This window comes from Aedes aegypti, chromosome 1 (genome assembly GCF_002204515.2).
Source record: "Aedes aegypti strain LVP_AGWG chromosome 1, AaegL5.0 Primary Assembly, whole genome shotgun sequence".
Taxonomy (NCBI): domain Eukaryota; kingdom Metazoa; phylum Arthropoda; class Insecta; order Diptera; family Culicidae; genus Aedes; species Aedes aegypti.
Genome location: NC_035107.1, coordinates 207,117,666 through 207,142,335, shown reverse-complemented (window position 1 = coordinate 207,142,335; position 24,670 = coordinate 207,117,666). Strand labels below are relative to the sequence as shown.

Here is a 24,670-nt window from a genome sequence, read left to right as displayed (position 1 = left end):
CTTCATTCGGAAGGGAAGAAAAGTCCTTGGTACCAGCCCAATTGTTGATGGACTCTATATGTAGGGTCCCAGGTGTGTGTGGCTGTCTCTCTGGGCGTCGGAATTTTAAGGCTTCAATCCTAGACCCAGCCGACATTAAAAATAACTAGCCCAGAGATATAAGAAAAAGTATTTTATCGTCTAACCTCCATAACCGCAACTTCTTCTACATTATCCATGCATAAAAATAGCCGAAAAAAATGATTTTTTTGTGAATTAAGGCTGGTGTCCAAGATTCGAAGCATCCGGGCAATTAAAATCAACACGCAATCCGATGTAACAAACTTCGATCTTGGTGTGCCTATGATTCGGTACGCTGCAAACTAAAAAGAACAGTTTATTTTTGAAAGAAGGTATAATTTCTACTAGAGTAATTCGCCAATTGTTGAATGCCTAAAGGCAAAGCATCTCTCTTGAGATTGTCCTTCTTTAGAACATTGGCAGTTCTTTATATTTGGTTTCTACGCTCTCAGAAATAAAAGAAATCAATATTTCCAGAGGCTAAGCTACACGGCTTCATATAACTGTGTTGCCAGCTGAAAAAATAAAGATATCCAAGCCACGGTCAAAAATATAACTACGGCATTATCACAAATAAAAGAAGACAGACGTTCAGAGAGCATTATAAGATTTATTAAAGCGAGATCACTCTATGGTGCCAAATTTTATACTCCTCATATTACTCCTTCATGAAGCGATAGGAATAAGTACTCACATCTACCAGTGTGACTTGGAAAGCACTGGTCGGAACTCGGAAGAGATTCAATTCTATTGTCTAAAGTCAAAGATGACACATTGGATTTATCGAGTCCAACTTTGAGATTTTTTTGTGGAAATTCATTCTTCAAATTATGCCAAATGGCCGTTATGCCAAATGGCCATTATGCCAATTGGCCATTATGCCAAATGGCATTATGCCAAACGGCATTATGCCAAATGGCATTATGCTAAATGGGGTAGAGCCGTCATTACTTCCCGTTACAACATCAACATGTGCATTAATTGCGCTTCTTGAATTAAGGCGCTTAAATGAAGTTTAATCGAGCTTAGTACCTCCACTATTGGTACATCTACCCTAAATGGGTTTGGATTTACATATGCAAAACGTGCGTTAGTCTGTTGAAAATGTGGAATTTGCTAGCAATTTATCAAAGGTGTACCATTGACGATATGATACATCGAGATATTGAAATATGGTACAGTTAACTCTCCCTTACTCGATATTCCGTATCTCGATATCGATTTAGATAACCATAGTAAAAGTTGGTTTTCATGGCTACCTCGATAGTCCGTTGAATCGCGTTTGCACTGGTTTTGTATTCTATAACTCGATACCTCCCTAAATCCCTAAATCCCTAAATGGTCCCTTCAATATCGAGTTCTGGAGAGCTGATTGTATCCAGTAGCAGTATAGTTTTGCAACACACTTCGAGTATTATTGCTCAAGCTGACAAGAAGTGTTGATTAGAAAACGACGAGAGAAGTAATGTGATGGCAAAAAACAAATATTTAAAGAATTTACACGACCACCATTGCGGCAGTTGTAAGTATTCAAGAAGTTCAATTCCGAAATCAACATTTTTAATTCAAAGGCAATTACAGTTAACTCTCCCTTACTCGATATCGAGGGGTGTTGGACATGTGGGATTTTAAGGGATTGAACTTCTCCATCAAGTCTGGCAAATCACAAAAACGTCGAAAGTCGATATATCAGTCATTTGAAATGCTTGATTTGTTCGGAGGATTGTGAGCCGCATTATGTGATAACGGCTGTCTATAAATATAAAGTATTGTAGATTCTAGATATTGAAAACCTTGCAATATATTTTTTTAATTTTATTGGCTAATACATTTCTTTTATGGGCTAATACATTTATATGAGCTAACGAGCAGAAATTGGTGCAATTGAACTATTGTGTGCTTTCAGTTGTCAATGAATTTTGTCGTCTAAAGGGTTGCAGTGCTAAAATAGGATCATTTCTTCTATGCGCAGATTGCTCGCTGCGCGTTATTTCCGCGAAACAATCTAAATTTCTAAATATCCCCGCAATAATTATCTCATGTATTTATCCTAAAATTCTTTTAGAACTTGTTATGTCAGGATCATCACAAATTTTGCTGATGATTTCATCGGCTTTTCCGGTGAAATCGACTTAAAGCTGTAGCATTTACCGAACGTTGCAACCAGTGTCGTAAAAATTCAGCCGAATGATTCCCGATCAGTGCGAAAACAAACAAAAACAAACTCCGCTAGCACGAAGCCAAGCTGAAATTGAATATGAAAGAATACAAATGAATTAGGGGAAATTACGTATTCTCGGCAGTCTAAGCCGATGCCGCGCTTCCTTTGTAATTTTCTCGCACATCAGCAGACAAATTACGTGTATGTCTGTTTACATTTATGCGTTGCTCGATTCGCATCGACAGACTTGTCAAAATGTTTTTGGAAACGTTTTTACAACGCTGCGAACATCTCTTGTCAGTGTGACTATTGTCGGCAGCCTCATTCTCTTCGGCAACTTTTCCACAAGAGCTGCTGGTGAATCTTCGGCAGCTCCAAATCAGCCGCATTTTGAGGCGTGTTCATTTGAATTGATGACATCTCTGGCGATATTGTTTGTTTAGTCTCGGAAATCTCGTCAGCGGGAAGCGGGCAGAATAAAGAATCATCTGAATGTTTTCATTGATGTGTTTTGATTGAAAAATACTGTGTATTTGACGTTTGAAATTTGATTGCCGATAATAGTTGAATGGTGCTGAAGCCGTAAGTCTCCCTATATATTACTGGTGTAAGAAAACGGCAACGTGATGCCTCCAGTTGATGAATCATGATTGTCTTTTAAGCAAAAAATACAACTTTTGCAATTTGCGGTTGCATTTGTAGGATATTCTGATGGAAATGATTTTTTTCACAAGCGAAATTGAATTTGCTACCACCGAATGTCAGTAGGTGGATGATGATCAGTGTAGAAAAAGTAATTGAAAACTGAATGCATGTTCTACCAGATTCGTGTATGTATTGCGGTTCATGCTATAGAACAAATCCTATACCCTCATATATCTGTTTACTTTTGTGTTGGTCCTGTTCTGGGCTTACTAAAGATATTACTCTTAGATTTTTATTCCATTATTTGTCGTAAGAAACTTCTTCAGGAATCCAGAAAATCTGTAGAAAGTAGAAATTCAAAGAATTTGGTTTAAAGAATTTCTTCTGTGATACATTGAAATTTTGAGATGATACTCATAGAAGAATTGATTATAGAATTCTTGGAGCAGTTCCTAAGAGCTTTGCTGGATACACGACCAATTTAAGAGATACATCAGACAACATATCTCTGAATTAATTTTTAATTAAATTCTTCGGGGAAGAAAGTCAAGGTATAATTCGTATAGGAAGTCGAAGAATTATTTGAAGTATTCTACCATTTGTGAAGAGACATCTATAGATGTTTGCATAAGTTTATGGAGGAATAATGTAAGATTTTCTGGAATAGTTTATGGAATAGTATCTTCTGGTCTTAAAGTAACATAGACAGAGAAAAACATTGAGCAGCATGTGGAGGAAATCTTATAAGAGTTCATCAAGAGATATCGGAAGAATACCTGGTAAATACGTTGAAGCCACAACTATGAGTTTCAAGAGCACAAAATGGAAGATCCATACAACCAGTTGAAATTTTGATCGAATGGTCAATCGCTTTAGGTGAGTAATTGATCATTTTTTCAACGCAGAGTGATATTTGGTGCTCTGCATCTTCACCTTAAGAATTCCAAGAAAAGTCTGCGTCTTGTATAAAATTTAGGTATACTCAGGTAGCGGAATATGCCAAAATTTTCGTCTAGCTATATCTGAAATCAGTGAAATCTTTTCAGAGGTAGTTCAGTATTTAACTTTTGCGCTTGAAGATTTCACCTGAGCATGATTTGTAGATGACTCAAGGTTTTCTGAGTAACTTTAACGTTCATTTCAGGTATAATTTGATTGAAATTGCACGATTAAATTTAGATTAAATCGATTTTTGCTAGCAGCCTCCATACAAAATTCTTCGTTGCTCTTATATGGCGAAATACAATACTTTTCGAAATCATCAAATAATAACATAATCAATCAAATAATAGCATCGAAAATACTATGAACTTCGTTGATAAGTATTGTTCTACACATAAAGTTTGAATTCTGTGGCAAATTAAGCGAATAAATATCCATACAAGCTGGCAAACTTGCATGCAAGTTGGCTGAAAGCTGAAACAGTCAAATTTTGCATTTTCATCAGTCAGTATCTCAAAAACTAGACTTGCTATGATATTTTTGAGAACGGCCATGGATTCAGCAACCCTTAATTTTGTAAATGTCGGTATTTTGGTGCTTGAGACAAAAACGTGTTCCGCAGTGTAATTGATCTCTTTTTAGTATCTCTTTAGTTTCTGTTTTTGACCTTTTTTGGCCACGTTTTTAAAGCACAAGATCTTTAAGGTTCCTATTCAAGACGCTACCATGCTCACTTGTTGCGCTTTTTGGGCCGCTGTGTATGTGTCGAATATGATGGTACCTTTAGAGCGAATAAAAACCCGATGACAATGGGCTTGAAGGAGAAAACGTATTCCCTCAGCCCCTGTCCAACTCAACAATAAAACTGTATATTATGCCTTGTAGTGTTCTGATTGGATTGTCGAGGTCAGTGTTTCTGATAAATCCAACCGTCATAAAAATTTTACAACCTTATTACGAACCAGGTAATAACAGCAATAGGACGAAACACTTAAAGTGAGAGTAATTTTGCATCCTGCTACCTTCTTAGAAGTGTTTCCTAAGGAACGGTACGAGGCGTTAAGTGATTTGCACTCAATTCAGGCTACACATTTCGGCGCCAAACCTTGGATTTTCTACGAACGGTTATAAACAGGTTCGAGGAGATTTAATAGACCAAAAATTCCCCCATAAATGCACAGCTCTTAGTCACAGTTCATGGGTGGCCGTAAAATTTGCAAAATTCAGCAACACCTTTTCCCAACACCACAGGTAACTGCGAAGTAGAAGGAGGCGTTTACCGGGGCGCATCCCATTAGCACCATGGCAACCGTCAGCAGCAATCGACCGGAGAGCAAGCTACCTCTGCAAGTGACAGGCAGTTTATGCTACCCTGATGCTCCAGCAATGCCAAAGCTCAACCCTTCTGAAAATGTTCGTTGAAGCTCTACGCCTAAAACCACCCCCACCCCAATTCGAACCACGATGACGGGAGGCGGCGGCGGCGACGACGATGACACGGTACAATTTTCCCCATCCTGCTCGATTCGTTGTCCTTGAAAACGGGTTCCCCTTGGAGCCACAAGCATGTCAGCATGTTCACCACGTTCCAAGCACTGTCACAGCGTTACAGCACGTGAAACGGATACCCACCATGGACAGGGCTAGGGGGAGCAAAACCTTGAGTGGTCTGCTGGAGTGCGAAAATCAGGGCTGGTAGCGAGCGGAAGTCGAGAAAATTTACAACCCGAAAAGATCCTCGACCGGTGGGATTCGAACCCACGACCCTCAGCTTGGTCTTGCTGAATAGCTGCGCGTTTACCGCTACGGCTATCTGGGCCCCTCTTATAAGAGATATAATCACTAAAGTCACTGTTTTCGCAATCTGATAACAAAGATATCATTTTCTTTATTTGTGTTTTAAACTTAAACTCTAATTTTCTGTGTAAAGCGGTGTATTATAAACCACTCTAACTAATTGGCGATATGGCTCAAATCGGTGCCCTACTTTGATTTTAAGCAACATTTGCGGGGATTGCAAGATTTGTTTCATGGATTTTCTTTCAAAATTGTTAACCATCTCCAGAAAAAATCTGAATGCTTAACATTTTACCAAGTTTATTATTCACTTCAAAAATCAATCTTTTTTAACAGAAAATCAAAAACCTGGAGATCGGCATCTATCGTATTGTAGATTGTATTTCCTAGTCTTGTGTTTGTAGTGCTTTTTTCGGTTTAATTCAAACCAATTTGAAGTGGTTTTGAAACCACTTTGATCATTTTAGTCAGTAAAATCCTTTAATGTAGCTACTTGACCGCTACCAGCCATGGAAAATGGCATCGAAATCAGACGACGATGGTTCGATGATGATGATGGCCGTAAGCATAGGAGCATGGTGCAATTTCGACGACGACGGCCTTCATCATCCAGCACGGGGCATAATGGGCCAATCAGTCAGTCGACCAGCTAACCATGCCAACCAGTGGGCTCGACCACAAAAATCGTGTTTCGAATCAATGCTGGTGGCCCATGCTCTTCGGTAACGTTATTACTAGGTACCTACGGCCGCTGAATTTGCCAGGGTCGTAAACTGTTTCAGTTCTTTGAAAGAGTTATTTGTATTTCTCGTAGGCTAAATACTAATATACGAAAAACCCAGTCATACTGAGATGTTTAAATCCACGTGCTTCTCCAAATATCATCAGTGGCTCGTTTCCAGGCCTACTACCACGACCTCACAACCAATCAGCTTCACAGCAGCGTGCCATAATAGTGCCAATTCATTCGTTTTGGCGTCGCCGTCTTTGACCGCCCCAAAAACCTTCAAGCTTTGCAAATGGCTTTGGAATCTAACACCGAGTCGGTGGAGATTTCCGACCAACCGACCACTACACAGTTGGAAGAAATAAGTTTTCGAAAACCTCCATATTCTATGAAAAAACATCAAGAAATGGATTAGATGCAACGCGGGATTCATTTTCCGAGGAGAAGCAAATTTTTTCAACACTGATTGAATTTCTTTGATGATCCTGCGTTAGAAAATAATTTGTATTGCGAAATCAGTTGTAAACACAGGTTTTTTTTACGCAGTCCATATTAAAATAATTCAAAACGCCTTTTATTTCTCAAATTTAGAACTATCGAGACTCTTTTATATGGTTGAACCGAGATTTTTAGTAACGTAGTACGTATCCCTTGCGTAAAAAACTGACTGCGTTCTTGAATAATCAAATTTTGTGGGCAGAATGGGGCCAAACGGGTTCTTTCAATCATTGGCACTTAGTAAGAAGAGCTTTATCTTTATCTGTCTATCAGCCGCATGAATTATGTGCCGTTTTGAATCCATTTTTTCCCACTGTGCACTGTTCTACGACCGACAGACAAAACTCATTATCCGTACCAGATCGGAGATAGAGCTTTATTTTTTCGCTCGACGTTCCTCAAGTTCATGGTGCTCTGCTGTCTGGTCAAACGATGTGTCTTTACTTTTGCTTCGTGTGCTTGTGCTCTTCTGTGCGAATCTGAAGATTGTATCGCACACGACGGTCATTTGTCTGAGCCTCGGGGGATTTGACTAGAACTATTTTACTTTAGCGCTCCAACCAGACTAGATTTCAGTTAAAGGGCTACTGAACTCCGGATTGGCAGCAAATTTCCGCTAGGCTGATTCTTCCGGTTGCGAGTACCCACCATCATCAGATCTGAGCTGAAACTGAAGAGCCTGATTTTCGGATTAAAGCAACGCCGGTTACAAATTGAAAGAAATTTAGAGACAAAGAATTGCAATAACGACTTCCTGAAAAATTATCATCAAACTCACTTTTTTGTTGTATTATGATAAATAAGCTCACTCAGACTACAGAGCTTATCACTCACTCAACAGTATGCTAACTGTGTATCACAAATCTGCAAAATTTTGTTGCTTTAGAGACAAACTTCATGTTAGATTTGTAATGAAATGTGTCAAGAAAGGTACGGATTTCTGGTTAACTTAATTTCAGTCGAATACGGGTGCAGAGCTACTTGGACACTTCCAGATTCACTTTGGCATGGAGGGTTTTTCTCGGCCGAATTGTCTGGAACTTTGCAATAAGAAGCACTTCAAAACGACGCATATTGAGACCAAATATGAGCTCAATAGCTTTCAAAAAACCCCACTGCCGAAGTGAATCAAAAGTGCCAAGAATAGGATCTGCCCCCCTATATATAACTGTAAGACGAATTATTTTGTCCTTCTGGGCGAAGTTTCTGGGGGATATTCGGGAGATGTTTAGAAAATGTTATTAGCTGATTTTTCTGGCCGAGATATGTAAATAAATTTTGGCGAAGAAAGGGTTGCATTTTACAGGAAATCTATCACAAACTTCTTTTCAAGAGATTCTTTTTCTGTTTGAAATGTTTTATTCTGTAGATCAATTAAAATAACTCTTTGAAATTAATGCAAGAATTTTCTAAGAAATCTGCCAAAAAACTATCGATTGATTTTTATTATTACATTATATCATTGTTCAAAAATTACGTAACGCTGAAAGGGAGAAGAGGTAGTCTTAAGCGATACGACCCATATAAAAAATTCAGAATAGACTTAGTTATTTAATAAAAACTGCCCAAAAACATGAATTTTCAATAGAAATTATTATATCTTTCAAATTTTTGTCAGTTAATCGTTAATACTTAAGCTGAAACTGGGTTTTATTATTTGTTAAACCTTTAAAGAAGTCTTAGAAGCAATGTTTAATAAACTCTAAAATATTTTTTGAAATTTTTTAAAGTGTTTGGAATTTTGTAACTTATATATTGTAGTTACAACAAGATGTTTCATATACTTTTGTAAATAGTAAAAATGTAATTTCCGGCGAAAAATAATCAACATTTCGGAAATAATTTACTTTTTTTCATTGAAAAATCATGTTTTTGTGTAGCTTTTGTTAAATAACTAAGGGCCGATTTCTTCACCTTCGCTTAAGCCGTAAACCACGCTTACCCATATAGTTAAACTAGGTTTAAGGCCTAAGCGAGGGTGAAGAAATCGACCCTAAGTCAAAATATTCTATAATTAAATTCATTCTATACACAGTATAAAAACAACTAAATTTGCTTTAAAATCATGTGAAAAGATCTGGAATCGGATGAGTATTCACGAAGTTATGGTCAAACAAAAATTATACCAAATTCAGCACGAATGTGTGTTAAATGCCTAGATGCTCATTTCTAAAATAAACCACTATTTATTACATTATATACCTTCACCTATTCGTAAGCAGTTTAAAAGTCCATCCATGGTCAAAACAAACGTAGAAAACGCCGGATGCATCCCGGGAAAGCACGTTATTCTTGAGCGTGCAAAACCGTTCACATAAATGCGAGACTAAAGCGGAACGATCAAAATACACATATCGTCGTCGTAAAAAAAAAAACATATTTATTATGAAAAGCCCGGGAAAAGGACGCTGGAAAGGCTCGCTGACACATTTTTCCCCTCTGCTTTGGTACCGGACTGTTGCCTTGATCTATTTATGAGATAATTCAAAGTGGAGTTCTTAGCCATTCAGAAGAAAACAGAAAACCGAGACAAATTTTGTGTTTCAACCGACCAAGGCTAGCATGCGATGTGTAAAGGAAGGCTCGACTTTTTTTTCGATTCGGTTGGTAGGTTCTGCGCCTCTGGTGGGAACAGGCTTACGAAACATGTTTCATGCACAAAAATAGTACCGAGGGAATGGTTTGTGTGTGTTAGAAAAAGAACGAGAATCGTGATCATCAAGCGAGAACGTGAAAAGCCTTTGGGCTTTTGGGCTCGAAATCCCATATGCGGAGGGGAAAACAGAACAATCAGAAGGAACCAATTCTTCCTGGGAAAGAAATATTTCTCTGGCCTTTCTTTCGAGCAGTGTTTCGCTTTCCGATCGTAGTAGGTAGGCTCCGTAAAAGAGGTTTTTTTTGTTTCATTGTTTTCGTTGCGTAAAGCGAGAACGAAGTAAACCGGTTTTTTTGGTTCGATGTCTTCCAATCTTGCCAGATTGGGTGCCTGAAATCGTTGTTCTTGGCAATGTTGATGATAGTTTCCCTCCTTTTTTTCCATCCAGCTAGACGTGAGCGTAGAAGAGTTGCATCGAGTGCACCACACTCGAATGATTTCTGGTGGGAAAATGTACGCTCGGGTTGTTTTGATTTCTGATTCTATTTTTAACTTTTTCGAATTGGAACTTGCTGGCTACCTGACTTGCTGGAACAAATTGAGCCACCCTCGATGTGTACCTGTCGTCCTTGTCGTTCTTTTAGTGATTTACAACCATTGACGGATTAAATACCGAAGATCCTTTTGTTTTCCAAACGATCTCCAGTACCTGAAGCTGGGAAGGATAATTGTCGCTTGAGGATTATAAAGACACCTTCTTTCTTGTGGAATTTCGTAACGGTTAACTTTCTCCTTTTATTCCTGTGAAACAGGATTATGTAGAGCGGAAAAGGTAAATCTCCTTTTCTTTTGTTCAAAAGCTTCAAAAGTACTTTGAATAATTCACCTAGGAGTTAGCACATTTCTGGTAAATAATCCGTGTAAAATATAAATAGTGCGTTTATCACAGCAACTTTTGAATGGTTGATCAAGAGTGTTATGTAAACCACAAGTAAAATGAATTTATAAGGGATAAATGTAGCCCAACATTTGAAAACATTCTAATAGTACTCTTAATTTCTAGAAAGGCCCTCCTTTGTCTTGTGATAACGACCACGGCTAAAAAACGAAGGCATGCTGACGTTGTCTGTTTTAAATTTTCGGACTGTCCTGGATATGTTCGTAATATAAATGTTCTTACTTCGGTGGGCAATGAGTATCATCGTACACTAATAAAAAACTCCACTTAAAAACTACCTGAATCCATGTGTGTGTATTGAGGGTTCTGGTGACGAAGTTGAATGTGATTGACAAATGCCCTATCAACAATGGATTATCAATAGGGTCCTAAATTTGTTTTTATTGAATAATACGATAGAGCGTGTTCTTTGGCATTTTTTCCGATTAAATAACGACACTTCTGATCAAGGGGCTCAGGGACCACCTTTTTTACACTGCACGGAGAAAAATATATGGTAAAAACAGCCAAATTTCAGTTATTAACAAACTAAAGTTGAGGTTGAACATTACGTAAACAAAATTTTAGTTAAATTCAACATTGGCTGAAATGTTTTTTGTTGTTGTTTTTATCTCGACTTTACAAGTACACTCAACAAAAAAATATTTGAATCAAACTAAATATTAGTTGTTTCGTTTGACATTTGTAAAAACGACCTACACTTTAGTTTGTTTCTGACTAGAAAAGTTAGTTTGAGTTTGCCAATTCTTAGTTAGTAACAAACAAATTCATCGTTTGAAATTAACAAGTCATTGGTTGTTTGTGGGTCTAGGTTTTTCTTTTTGATATTTTTGTGTTTATTATAAATAATAATATGAACAATGCATCCGATACATATATTTTCCAACCCCTTAGGGACCGTCGATAAATGACGCAGCATTTTTTGGCCAATTTTGGACACCCCCTCCCCCATCGTAGCCTATTCTCCCATACCTAATACATGGTTCGTAGCAAAGTCGTAGACTCCCCCTTCCCCCTAAAATGCTATGTCATTTATGGACGGTCCCTTATAGGCTACAGTACATTCTTTATTATATGAACAAACGTGAAAATTGATATTGCTATTACATAGTCCACGGATTGCAAGATTTGCTCCGAAAGGTTCTGTTTTGTGCCTCTGGCCGCTGTATGATTCTAATGTTGATCTAAAGAAACAATATGGATATCTGTGTTGGGATCAGACAGATAATAATGCATGTTATAATTACCTTGTTTCGTGCTATGTAATGCAGGATAATGCATAGCAACAACATTCGGCACAGCATTTGACGAAACTCCTCAACCGATAACGTTTCAAACGAGAGTCATATCATGCTAGGAACCATTGTTTATGTCTTCACTAAAAAAATAAAAACGAAAAATGTTATATCAATAGTTGAGCAGAAATAATGAAAGGAATATTATTTTCAGCTGACCTTACGAACTTGAAAAGTATTGTTCTTACTAAAATATTTCTCCCGACTAAAAATACTTCAAGTAATTTGGTTTGTAACACATTTTCGTTTGATTTTAACTAATGTTTCATTTTTTTGTTGTTGAAATATCACTCTTGACAAACAACATAATTATTGATGAAATCAAAGTCAACTTTGTTGAGAGAAAACACAAATCTCGATTTGAGAGAAACAAATATTTGGTTAAATTTAAAGAGAAATTCTATCTTAAAACAACCAAGCCAACATGTTGGTATCAAACAAGAGTGTGTATTGAAAACAACAAATTATGGTTTAAGAACAACCAATTTTTTGGGTTGAAAATCAACAAAAAAATAGTTGTTTCAAACTAGGCTGATTTTTCTCCGTGTGGGGTTTTTCTTATCTGACATCTCGGAAGGAACACAATTAGAAACAAAATACACTCAAAATTTGAGTTTAAACCAAGAGGTGTGACAAATCCCATAAATCAGGAAAAAATGTATTTGTACGTAAACCATTGAACAATTGAGTAAATATGCGTTTCTGGCCTAAACTTAAACGTTTGGTACTAAACTTGAGACAGGGCTGTAGGACTCGTGTTACTGTAATTGTAAAAAATACCTACTATGAGTATCGATGTTTTCTTTAGTTACTGATAAAGGACCATCTATAAAATCTATATGATTTAACTTGAGAATCCTCCATACTAAATTAAGCCCCTTTCTGTGACATTCATCGGTCTTTAATAATAATGGATATCACAAACATTCCTTTCTTTACCTAACGACCGTAACACGAAAACACAACATACATGTCTTTTTTTTTGTATTTACAAAATCTTTGAATGGTTCGTCACCAAAGGTGTCGACATATGTTACACTAAACCTTCACCTATGTCAATAGATGATTTTCCAAATGAGGTTTCACGAGTCGCATCACTCACCAAGGTAATTTGGGAATTCTCGGAATTGTACCTTGAAGATGGTGAGCAACTCTCAAGATCCATCTGTTGGTTTCTTCTGCAACTTTGCTCTGGTCAATCACAAAGTAGCAACTACGAATTGTACGCCCATGCTCACTCAAACACTACCTGAAATTCTAAGTATTTTTTTCCATCTAGTTAAGCTTGAGCTTGATTGGCCGCTTTGCTACTCCAGTATCTCCAGATCAGCTGCACTAACACAAGGAACCAACCAGATGACTGCTTGGGACTAACAGACACCCTCAGTGTATAAGTGCTGGCCAGGGTGTCTACTACCTGGAAAAACCTGGAAAACCTGGAATTATCAGGGAATTTTATTCAACCTGGAAAAAACCTGGAATTCTCAGGGAATTTTGATCACAATCAGGGAAATTACTTTGAGGCAGTAATTCATGATAGAATATGTTAACGACAATGGATTTTTGCGTCATAATCCAGAGCTACCATTATTTGACAGAAAACTCTCTTCACTCGAAAAAAAATTTCGGCTACGCCGCTCTCATGAGCACTATATGAGCTATTCAATGGAGATCCTTTTAAGTATGAATTTTTATCAGCTTACCAAAACATGATTGATGTTTTTAATGTCTCTTTATTTATTTAGTGAAAGTTTAACATATCAAGGGCTGGTAGCAGGTTTATTTTAGATACCATTTTTATGCAAGTCTCTAAAAAGTCTTTATTTTTGATAAAAGGAGTCTGAAGTCTCTATTTTAACCAAAATAGTCTCTAAAGTCTCTTTTTTTCCATTATCTTGCAGATAATTAAGATACAAAATTTCTTCTCATATTTCTCGAGAACAGTTTTAGGAATTATAATTGTGGTTGCTCCAGAGATTTCATCATTCCTCTACCAATTTCTTCAGCATTTTTTCGTAGGATGCTTACAAGAATTTCTCCAGAAATTGCTTCAGGATTGAGCATTTCAACGTTACTACCTTTAGTAATTTTCTCAGGGTATTCCCTGTGAACAAAGTCTATCCTAGGACTTCTTCCAGATACTTTTTCACTAACTTTTCAACCAAATTCTACAGCCGTTAATCTAAGAGATATCCAAAGTTTCCCACAGATTTTTTTCCAAGAAAACCCGACAAGAATTTCAACGCCATTTCATCTACGGTTATTCCAAAGAATAGCTCCAAAGTTCCTCGAGGGGTTATTCGAATGAATCTATTAAGAACATTACAAATAATTCCTTATATTCGACCTGTTTTCATTATTAAGTTTTTTTAGATTTTTTTCTAGAAATTTCTCCAGCGTTTTTTCCAAGGAATTTTGGAGTTCATCCAAACGTTTTGAATGAATTCTCAAAAAATCCCCATGGAATATTGAAAAGTTCATTTAAGGTTCCACACCAGTTAACACTCCAACATTTTTTCATGAGATCCTACGATTGTAGTAACAATAATTCCTTCAATTTTTTTTTAAGAATTTCGTCCTGTTTTTTCAGGAGTTCTTTCACAATATCCTGCGAGATTTGATTTTTTCTTTTATATTTTTCAATTATCTTAGCAATAATTTAGCAATAATCTTGGAAATCTTCTAATAGTTCTTCAAGAATGTCTCTTTCTAAAAACCTTTTCCATCAAAGGTGACCTAAGAAATTACATAAGTAGCTGTAACAGAAGGTACCGTAATCCGGGGTAACATTGATCATATTTTTGAATATTTCTTAAATATTTGGTTCCAAAATGCAATAGTTGCAAATTTTATATTTTTAAAACAAGTACTGCCACCCATAGCTCGTGACTATATACTTTATTTTGTTTTTTGAAAGGTTTAAGCATGTTAAAAAAATGTTTTAAGTGATTTTTTGATTTAGTTGATATGGGGTAACATTGATCACCTATGTAAACAACGTTCGGTAATAATGAAAATGTCGTTACCAACTAAAATCATGGCCCCTGAAGCCGAATATGTAGGCCAAATGCTTACAAGTCATTTACTTTTTGAGTAATTTTAAAATTAAAAACATCTCGAACCACGGAATACGCCTAAAGGTAGGCAATCTCTTAAGTGAAAGTTATATTCTTAACAGTAATTCGTTAATGTTGCATAATTGAACATACTTATGAAAGTTTTGACAACGGAATCGTTTTCGGCGATGCCGTTTTTAGTAAGAACCGCATTTTCCTTGCTCAAATCATTTACAGAACTTTTGTGAAACATGAATGTTTGGTAGTGTCATCCTTAACCATTGAAATCATTGTTTCGAAAAGTTGCCAAATTTACGTATAAGGTAAACGCAATTTTCGCAAAAATCTTCTCTTTTATCAGCTAATGAATATATGAAAGAGAAGCACCATCCATGATTTGGAAATGTTCTGTCAATAAATGATAATGCGAACTTTTTATGAGATGGGTCATTCCGATCAATGTTACCCCGCTGATCAATGTACCCCAGATTACGGTACCCTAAAATTTGCTTTAGGAATACGTCACGAATTTTTCTCAACAATTTCTCAGCATACTGGAAAATTTCATTCAAATTTCCACGAAGAAAACTCCTGGAAGAATGTTCGAGAAAAAAGTTGCGAAAACTTCCTTGAGAAATCTTTTAGAATTAATGGAGGAATTTCCGAAGAAATCTTTGCAGCAATCTCTGGAGTAATTCCTGAAGGTATCCTCAGAGAAATTTGCTGTTAAAATCTTTAAACAAAAATCTAAAGAACAATGTTGTAGAAATTCTTGAGAATTTGGAATCATCTGGAGAAGTTTCTAGCTGAATATTATAACATGTTTTAAACGTGAGTCTTGAAGGATGTTTGTAGAAAAACTGATTGGAGAATCACCGGATAAAATCCTAGAGGACTAAAGGCTTTTTGAAAAATATCTGAAATAATGGAAATAATTATAGGAATTTCTGATGGAAGCCCTGAAGTATTGATATTTTTTTGGAAAAATCTTGATTCTCTTTTGAGATACCCAAAACAAAATATTTGGAGGAATTACTTAGGAAATACTTGGAGAGTGAAAATCTCAAAAAAAAAATATCAATCAATCCCCATCGTAATGTCGTCATAATACATGTTTGTCATTTACTGGCATATACCAGATTTGTTGGTATGTCGTCGTAATGTCACGAGAAATTTGAAAAAAATAAGTTTAAAATATTATCAGAGAAAAATGTGGTCTGATCAAACTATTCTATCCTGGTTCCTGTTAGGTCTCGTTTTGCTTTTTGATTATTGTTTCGTCTCTTTTTGATTACTTTTTAGTGTCTTTTTTTCTGGAAAGAGGTTTCTAAATTTCCTGTTTTCAAGAAACTTAGTCACCACCAGCCCTGCTTCATGCACAATTTTTAAAATTATTGGAAAATATTCGGTTTTAGAACAAACGATTTTCGAAAAGAATTCTGGAATTTGTACAACTTCAACCTTCTAGTCGTCGCGCGGTTTGCCACCGTCAGAACCACTGTGCTGCTGTTGTGAACGAAAAGCGAGGTTTTTTCAGCGGTGTTGTACAAAATACAACAGCGCGACGACTGAAGTGTTAAATTGAAAATTTCGTAACAATCATGAATAATTTAGAACTTTTCCGAAGGAAATGCGAAAATTCAACATTTATTTTAATTACCACAGTGATATGTTATACGGTCGAACGCGATTACCCAGGCTTGATAATTCGTATTTCTATTTCCGAAAAAAATGGATCGGGATCCAAAAGTTTTACGGATTATTTGTATTAATTTAGATGGGTATATGTATATCTACTTAAATATGTAGCAGATGACCGTGTTAATGTTAAGATATTTTAAAGAATTTGGCTTTTATGGAGATCAAAACTGTATGATTGCTTGCTAATACATCGATGAACTTAGTATTTATTTTAAAATATTACCACAAATCCAAATAAAGTTTTACTTTTGCGCCCATGAAGTTGTCTTAGTTATCTAAACGACCGATGGAAATGATATGTACCATTCATCTGTACTAAAAATACTTTCAAGAAGTAGCATACTGATGTACTTGAAAGTTTCGTTCAGTTCACGGAGCTCTAACAAACGAAATATAATACATCATCATTGGAAAATACAATTCATTTGAATAAAATTTAAGCTTTGGTATTGTTAGCATGTTCATATTGTAATATTGGATATTGGAATCGCATCAGCATGCTTTAAATAATGTTCAGAAGTGCATAAATAGCTATTAAATTGAAAATATTTTAAAATTTGTCATTTGTTTGTTTTAGGGCCCTTTTCTTCACCTTCACTTAAGCCGTAAACCACGTTAAACCCATATAATAAAATTAGATTTAAGACCTAAGTGGGGGTGAAAAAAATCATAGACAAATAAAATTAGAGTATTTCTGGAACCTGGATTTTTTTTTTTGTAAAACCTGGAAAAACCTGGAAATATCAGGGAATTTCATTTCGGTAAACGAGTAGACACCCTGGCTGGCGATCTTCTATTTTTATGCAACAATGGCGACCCATTGGAAGCCCACACAATAGAAACCTCAGCCAGCGCAGTTGCTGGCTAGTGTAGTGTGCTATTTCAATACCTAAAAAACAATGCGCTCTCCGTCTAGGCATTGGATATATATAGAAAGCGTTGAGTTTGGATGGGCATCTAATTATTCCGAAAGAAGTGCACTTTGCGAAAAAGGACCACGTGATTATTGAGCTGAAATCGAATTCAGGTTAACTTCTGCGTTCATGACTCATGAGTCCTCTCATGGCGTAGGGGTAACGTGCCCTAACTAGAGATCAGGGAGTCGTGAGTTCGATTCTCACTAAAAAGACGTGTAACTTTTTCGCAAAACTTCACATCAATTTGTCCATTTAATCCAATTGCAAAGTATATGTAATGTTTAGCTTTTCGGTAGTTGTTAAACGGCTGGTTAGCCTACTTGTTTTAATTGTGAATCGTGGTTTGATTCACAATTAAAAACAAGTAGGGTAAACAGGTATAATACGCTCCCCCTAAGGAAAAACTGCTCTATCGCAGTGGCAAATTCATTACTTATACAGTTTTTGGTGTCGAAGTGTTATTTACTTAATTAATCATGCTCTGCATGCAACTTTCTCTGGCCAGATAGCTTCTAAAGCGAGTACAAGACGTTTTCTACAAACGGTCCAAATCTTGATTTTTCAAAACAAACCGGGCAATATGCCCCTCTAGTAGATAAAGTTCCGCAGCGTTGCAGAAATGCTTCCAAAGAAAATTCCACCACTTGCTAAGCTTAAAAGGGTCCATTAGCAGTCTTCTTCCGGTAAAAGTTTTTGTTATAAGTACAATAGTAAAGGATGGGCTTCATTTACAACGAGGCTTCCCCATCGGACCCAAAATGTTACGCCAAAAAGCTGATTTTCGATATTTTTGGTATTTCTATTGGTTGTTTATACTTCCCAAAGATCTTATATGCGCAACATCATTTTTTTTGCGGATATTTAAAATATTTAATCATATTTACGTGTTAAAGAAGCCTCAATCCCTTGAAAATGAAGTGGGGCGTATTGCCCGGGTGGGGCGCATTATACCTATTTACCCTACCATTAGAAAGTTGAATTTGCATTTCTGCTCTTTGTTTCGCTACCAGCCCTGAAATAGCAACTTTGGCAAAAAAAAGTTTTAGTCAATTACTATAGACGTGCTTGCTCATAGAACACTTAGCTGAGAATCAGGCTCTGGCTCATTTGGAACGTAATGACAAGAAGAATAAGAAAAGAAAAAAAACATTGACGAAGTGCAATTAAAACAAAAAAGTTCATTCCATGTTCGTTCAGACAAGTTTGTGTGTACCAGAAACCGAATCTACCGAAAAACGTTATACTTAAGCAATATGTAAGTCAAGTTGTCATTGTGGCGTAACATTCTTCCAAAGAATTATGTAGCCAGCGGAATGTCAACCAACAATGTTCATGGAACCATCGTAATATGAAGATGCGAAATATTGAGTTATAAAGAGTTGATTGCATCACCAATTTTTCTCACTCAAGCCTCCCCTACAACTTATCCCAAAACGTAGTAAAAAAGCTTTCCATAAATTCTCGCTGAACTTTAGTAAAAAAAACCTTTGTAACAATGTTCTCCTCTTTCGTTCTCTTTCGATTTTAATAGTGCAATAGTAAAGCTTTTGGGATGTTTTATAGCGTTTTACATCAGAAAACGCAACAGTTATTGGTTAAAGAGAAAATACTAAGAGAGCCTCTCAGTGTTAGATAGGTCCTTACTTCGAAGAATTTCGCCGATTTCCAAAAGAAAAACTACCTACTCCACCGACTGGTATTCATAATTTGAAAAGTGTAGCCTATACCTCAGAGGGAGGGGAATTGCTTCCCTCAATGATGCTTTATATCTCTTTTAACTCGGTGATACGATTTCTAATATTGAAATTCATCATGTCTAGTCACAGATAGATAACTATTGAGCAATATTTCAAATTTCTATAGTTTATCACGTTTTAAAGTATCTAGGCATATTATTTTACTATTGTTTGTAGTTTCGAAACAACTATTTTTGATCACTTCAGTCACTATTTTATTCTTCAGAAGCGACACGTTACCTCACTTTCTGCAAACCTAAAAATGGCTAACTTAGATGATAAATCAAACAGCAAATGATTGGAATCGTTCTATCTAACAAATCTATGCTTATTAGATGCAAACCAATTTTGCAAAGCTGAAATTTGATGATTTCTATTCGTAGAGCAGACAGATTTGAGTTAGTTTGGTCACTACCAGTCCTGCTGTCACGTTTCGTCATGACAGGGAAACCGATGAATTTCCAAAGAATTTATTACATGTTCTTCTCGTACAATGATAGTAAGCAAAACAAATCTGTTACAAACGCGTGACTTAAGGTAAAGCATGTCGGAATCCAAACATGGCTGTCGCAAAGCCCGGCTATCCCTACTCATGATTAGTGCCCTGAGGCACTAATCTGCAAACATAATGAACGTACGAAATCGATCTTTTTATTTTTCTAGTGTACAAAGCTAAAATGGAAAATGCGCAGTCGTTTCATGCTTTCTTCGCGAGATTTGTGCCTTCAAAGTTTTGATATATTATTGTATTTTGATTCCAAGCTATTTTACCTTACTACTGTTTCCCAATATTTTAATTTTTCAATTCATGTTTGACATTTAAGTAGTTGATTGTAAGTGTAATTTGATTTCTTTCTTACCATTTTCAGGTACGTATCGTCTACAGAGTTGAAGTCAAGTATACATTCATCGGAGTACATGATTGCCCAATTGATTGAGAAAAATTCGGCCGTCAATATGAAGCATGATCAACCATTGCGTTGAACTGTAATACATGCTACAACGGTTACAACTGATAATTATGTTCATCAAATTGGCTGCTAAGGAAAGAGATCTGATGTTGCCCAACTTTCGACAAAACATGGCAGAGGTAACATTCGAATCAAGTTTAAATTCTTATTTTGTTTTCATTGTTCGAGAAATGTTCACTCGAAGCCATTGATGAGAAGACCGATTTCAGGGTTTATCTATCAACCTAACAAAATATAGAATTTGACGGATTGCTTTGGATGTTTTGGCGGTTGCAGCAGATACTATGGAAAGAAATCTTTTACCGAGAACACTATACTGAATAAATGAACTCGAACATTCGAAAATGATTTCACGTTTATTCTTTCAACGCGGATAGATAGATTGTAAATGTTAAATAATTACTTGTATCCGATGTAAAATCTCAAAGTCGATTTATTATCGCCCGGGTTGTTCCATGCCCATCAAATCGAAAAATGTGTTGTAAATGTTTAACCACTGACTACTTCAAATTCGCGACTTGTTCTCTTCGCGATCGGTTGCTATTTTTACCGATCCAATACCTATTTATAATCACCCGAAAGCCATTACCGATCTTAAAACCATTAAAACGCCTCAGCGCACCCATCTGTCTCAAGTGGTTGTTTACCGATCTAGCGCGCTTAAATTAAAAACCAATTTTCCCATTCGCCAAACTTAATGGAAAACGATCGAACTAGGTACTAATTTTCCCGCCACACAGAAACCTAGACAGACAAAATCCATTTTCACTTTCCTGGTGGCTGTTGACTTCCCCGCAGTCGTCGTCCTTGCCACGTCTTCCCAAACAGGACAACCGACTTCTACCGTTTTGTCCTAAATTCCGAACAGACTCATATTCCGAACACTCTAGCTTAGAATAGAGATTTCGTTGAATCATTTCATTGAAATATGTCAATTACTTTCCAAAAACAGACGATTATTTACATCTCCAGTTTAATACCTTAAACGCTTGATTGGTCTGTAGGAATTTGTTTAGTTCAAAGTCATAAGAATTAACATAAATTAATCCATTTGAGATATTATTGATTTTTCGATGCTAATTATTCATGCTGTTCGGAATATAAATCAAGGTGTTCGTAATATAAGACAGAACGTAACAGAAAAAACTTGATAAAACATTATTGTGATATTGTTTGCAGATTTATTTTGCACAGGGATAAAATTTTTGGATTACTCATGCCCATTACAGTCGACCTCCACATGTCGATATCGAAGGGGCCATCGAGATAGGGACAGATCGAGACATAGAACAAAATGTTAATGAATACTAGATTGAAAATCACTCCGTTTAAATTAAAGAAGATTAAAAACAAACAGACGTCATTTTGTCTTCGCAAATTGTTTTGAATCTCTAAAATCCAGTCTAGTAACCTTTGATAATGGAGAGTCGACTGTAAATGCACCTAAAGTCATTGCAAACTTCAAAAGTTCGGAATATGAATCAAAACGGTATACTGCGATCACGCGCCATGCAGGTGCTTTAAATCGTCGTTGCCAAAAAGTGAAAGTGATTTCCATTCCTCAAACCAGACATTTTCCGGCCAATGAACCACCTTCTACCGGTTGTCAAACCACCAAGTTGTTGCCGTCGACCCCTCGCAACTATTTTGGAGAAACGTTGCACTGCGCATGTCCTAAATTTTGGCCGCGAATCCTTACACTGGTGGTTCAGTATCTGTAAAGTCCTTCCACAGCTAGTCTCTAAACATAATTTTCATTTTTCATCACTAAAACTAGCTCGGAAAAGAATTTCGCCCATGAATGTGTTGGAACTCACTACCACCACATTCCCAAGCAATCCTACCACTCTGTTGGTACCGCTCAGCAGGATCTGGAAAATGGAACTTCTTTTTGGCGCGCCGGTTTTCCATTCTTGTCCCAGGCGCGCTTCTTTTGCTGGAGGACGATTTTCCGACCGGGGTTTCCTTTGTCTGTAAAACATGCGCGCGTGCCAGGAGTGTGAGAGGCCAGTGAACCTCTCTAGGAGCGCTACTACTGCCGGCTGCCGTCTGGGTCGATGAGGGCAGTGTTTCTCAATTGGTGGATGGATTCCAGGCTTCTTCCCATTGAACTACCGCATATTGAAATTTGTAAATATGTTAATAGTAAATGTCATGAACTGAAATTCAAAACCTTCAAAAGCAGCGTCTATTTACGCCGCCACTCCGAAAACCTTTTTGTATTAAAAATTTACATTTTGTGTATAAGCCGTAACGCTTGAGCTTACTCACCCTCCCCCTAGAACGTTATGTTATTTATGGATGGCAAAAAGATTGAATACAAGATATTAATACAAGAGAGGGACTAGCGCAGGTCTGGCCGTAACGGTGAACACAAATGATTAAAAAGCTTTCGATTATATCTGTGGAATTGCTTGTAGCTTGAGCTTGATTGACCGCCCGTGGTTGCTTCTCCAGTGTCGTCAGATCAGCGGCACTTACACACGGAACAAACCAGATGACTGCTTTGGGCTAACAGACTACCCTCTTGGGGGGGTCTGTAGCCTTGAGGTTACGCTTTCGCTTCATAAGCGGAAGGTCATGGTTTCGATTCCCCAGCCCCTCCACAAAAAACCCGTCCAGCCACCAGAAGATGCCTCACGGAGGGCCGTGCTTTGGGGAGCACATCCATCCTCCGTCGGTATCAGATGGTGACTGAGACAAACTGTTTATGCGGAAAGTTGTAGGTAGGGACGTTCCGATATTGCAAAGTATCGATATTTAATTCGATACGATTATCGAATCAAAGTATCGATACCACCGATATATTGATTCAAAATATCGATATATTGCAATATTAAATGATATTTTTGAAGGGTGTTAAATGCATATATGTCTCCTGAAGTTTAATGGGCGGAGAACAATCTGATCTGGATCCCAGATAGCCGCAGCGGTAAACTAGCAAGACTAAGCTCAAATCTCGTCGGTCGAGGATCGTTACGGGTTGGAAATTTTCTCCCAGGACATCTTTGTACCTGCCACACGATATATGCATGCATAAATGGTCATTTGGCAAAGAAAGCTTTCAGGTAATATATGGGGAAGCGCTCATTAGAACAATAAATTGAGAAGCAGGCTCTATCCCAGTAGGGATGTAACGTCAGGACGATGAAAGTTTTGGTCAAATAACACAATTCATAGAAAGTTGTGGGGATAAAAGATCACAAGAGGGGATGGTGGATCTGCAAATCCGCAAAAAATGACCACGTAATGCATGGACAACCTCTAATGTATAACAATTGGTATGTGAAATCATTTCAATTATTTAAAATTAAATTATATTTCGCGAAAGCCCTACACTTATAATCCAAATATCGATATCACCGATATATTGAATAGGAAATATCGATACAAAAATATCGAATATCGAAAGCAAAATATCGATATTCCGATATATCGAAAGTATCGAACGTCTCTAGTTGTAGGGGTGTAAATTTATAGCAGAGAGGCTTGCTGTTTGGTTAGCAGACTGCCTATGTATCAGGCGCAAGAAATGGCGTGCTTTAATGATGGAAGAAGGGAAACGGTTTTTTTGTCCGTCTCTGATTCTAGCAAATGCTATGAACTGTGATAGTTCAGCGTTGATATATTATGTGTGGAAGATAGAAGCAAGTGAAAGATACAACTACAAAGTACGAGGAAAGCGGCGGGCCTGGGATTGAACCCATGATTGTCTGCTTATGAAGCAGAAGCGGTAGTTATGGACCACCAACCCCGTCTAATATCTGTGGAAGTGCTTGTAGAAAATTAAGCTGAAAAGCAGATTTTGTCGCAGCTGGCACGAAACGTTAAAAAAAATAAATCTACCTCAAACCTGTAAGATTGAAAATTATTGTAATATTTACCCACCCAAAAAAGCCCGAAAACTGAAAATCATCGAAAAAATACTTAAAATACCCTGGAAGTTGTGGAACATGTTTTACAAACATGAGAAAACCATTTTGTCTTATGATTGAAGATCTCGTTCAAGAATGCACTACAGAAGATCATTTTCAAACTGCATTGTGCCTGTAAAATAAATACAATCAACTCCAAACTGAATCTTTAATAACAGTGTTTTTCAATGCTACTTTTTATACTTAATACTCCCTTTTCGATTTTTGTTACATGGCCGAAAGCAGGTCTCTTTTTAGAGACTTGGACACTGATGTAAGTCTCTGTCTCTTGCACAATAAATTTAAGTTCAAAACGATGCATCTTTTCAGCATCGCATATATCGGTTTGGATCTTTCGATTGGAATGAGACTACTGGATAGATTGATAACACCGTCAGATATTATCGGAGGAGTTTTCAAAATATATCTTCATAACATCAAAATTCGATTTTCTTACAAAAATTGCTGCAAGAGATATTTCAAAAATTCTCCAAGAACTTCATGATTTTGATAGGAAAATTCCTTTGGGGCCGTCCAATAATATAGGCCGAGGGAAATTTGTTTTTTTTTTTCACGCGTCGTACAAATTATTACAAAAAATCTTAGCATGGGGGGAAGTGGGTTTGTGAAACCACCAACATTGTCGTAAGTAATATATGGTCGGACCCTTGAATAATCAAAATGGAAAATCTTCAA

At 36.9% G+C, this 24,670-nt stretch overlaps 1 protein-coding gene across 13 annotated transcripts in view; it reads left to right on the top strand.

Annotated features, from left to right (window-relative positions):
- The window catches only part of LOC5572572 (forkhead box protein N2), a 65,698-nt gene that overhangs the window by 4,988 nt on the left and 36,040 nt on the right, over nt 1-24,670 (top strand). For 12 of the 13 annotated variants that reach the window (XM_021857361.1, XM_021857359.1, XM_021857355.1 and 9 more), the window contains exon 3: nt 19,959-20,179. The exons of the other annotated variant lie outside the window; for it this stretch is intronic. In XM_021857361.1, the coding sequence (XP_021713053.1) occupies nt 20,084-20,179 (96 nt within the window). In that variant the 5' untranslated portion in view covers nt 19,959-20,083. The remainder of the gene's footprint in view (nt 1-19,958; nt 20,180-24,670) is intronic. 13 annotated transcript variants of the gene reach the window in all.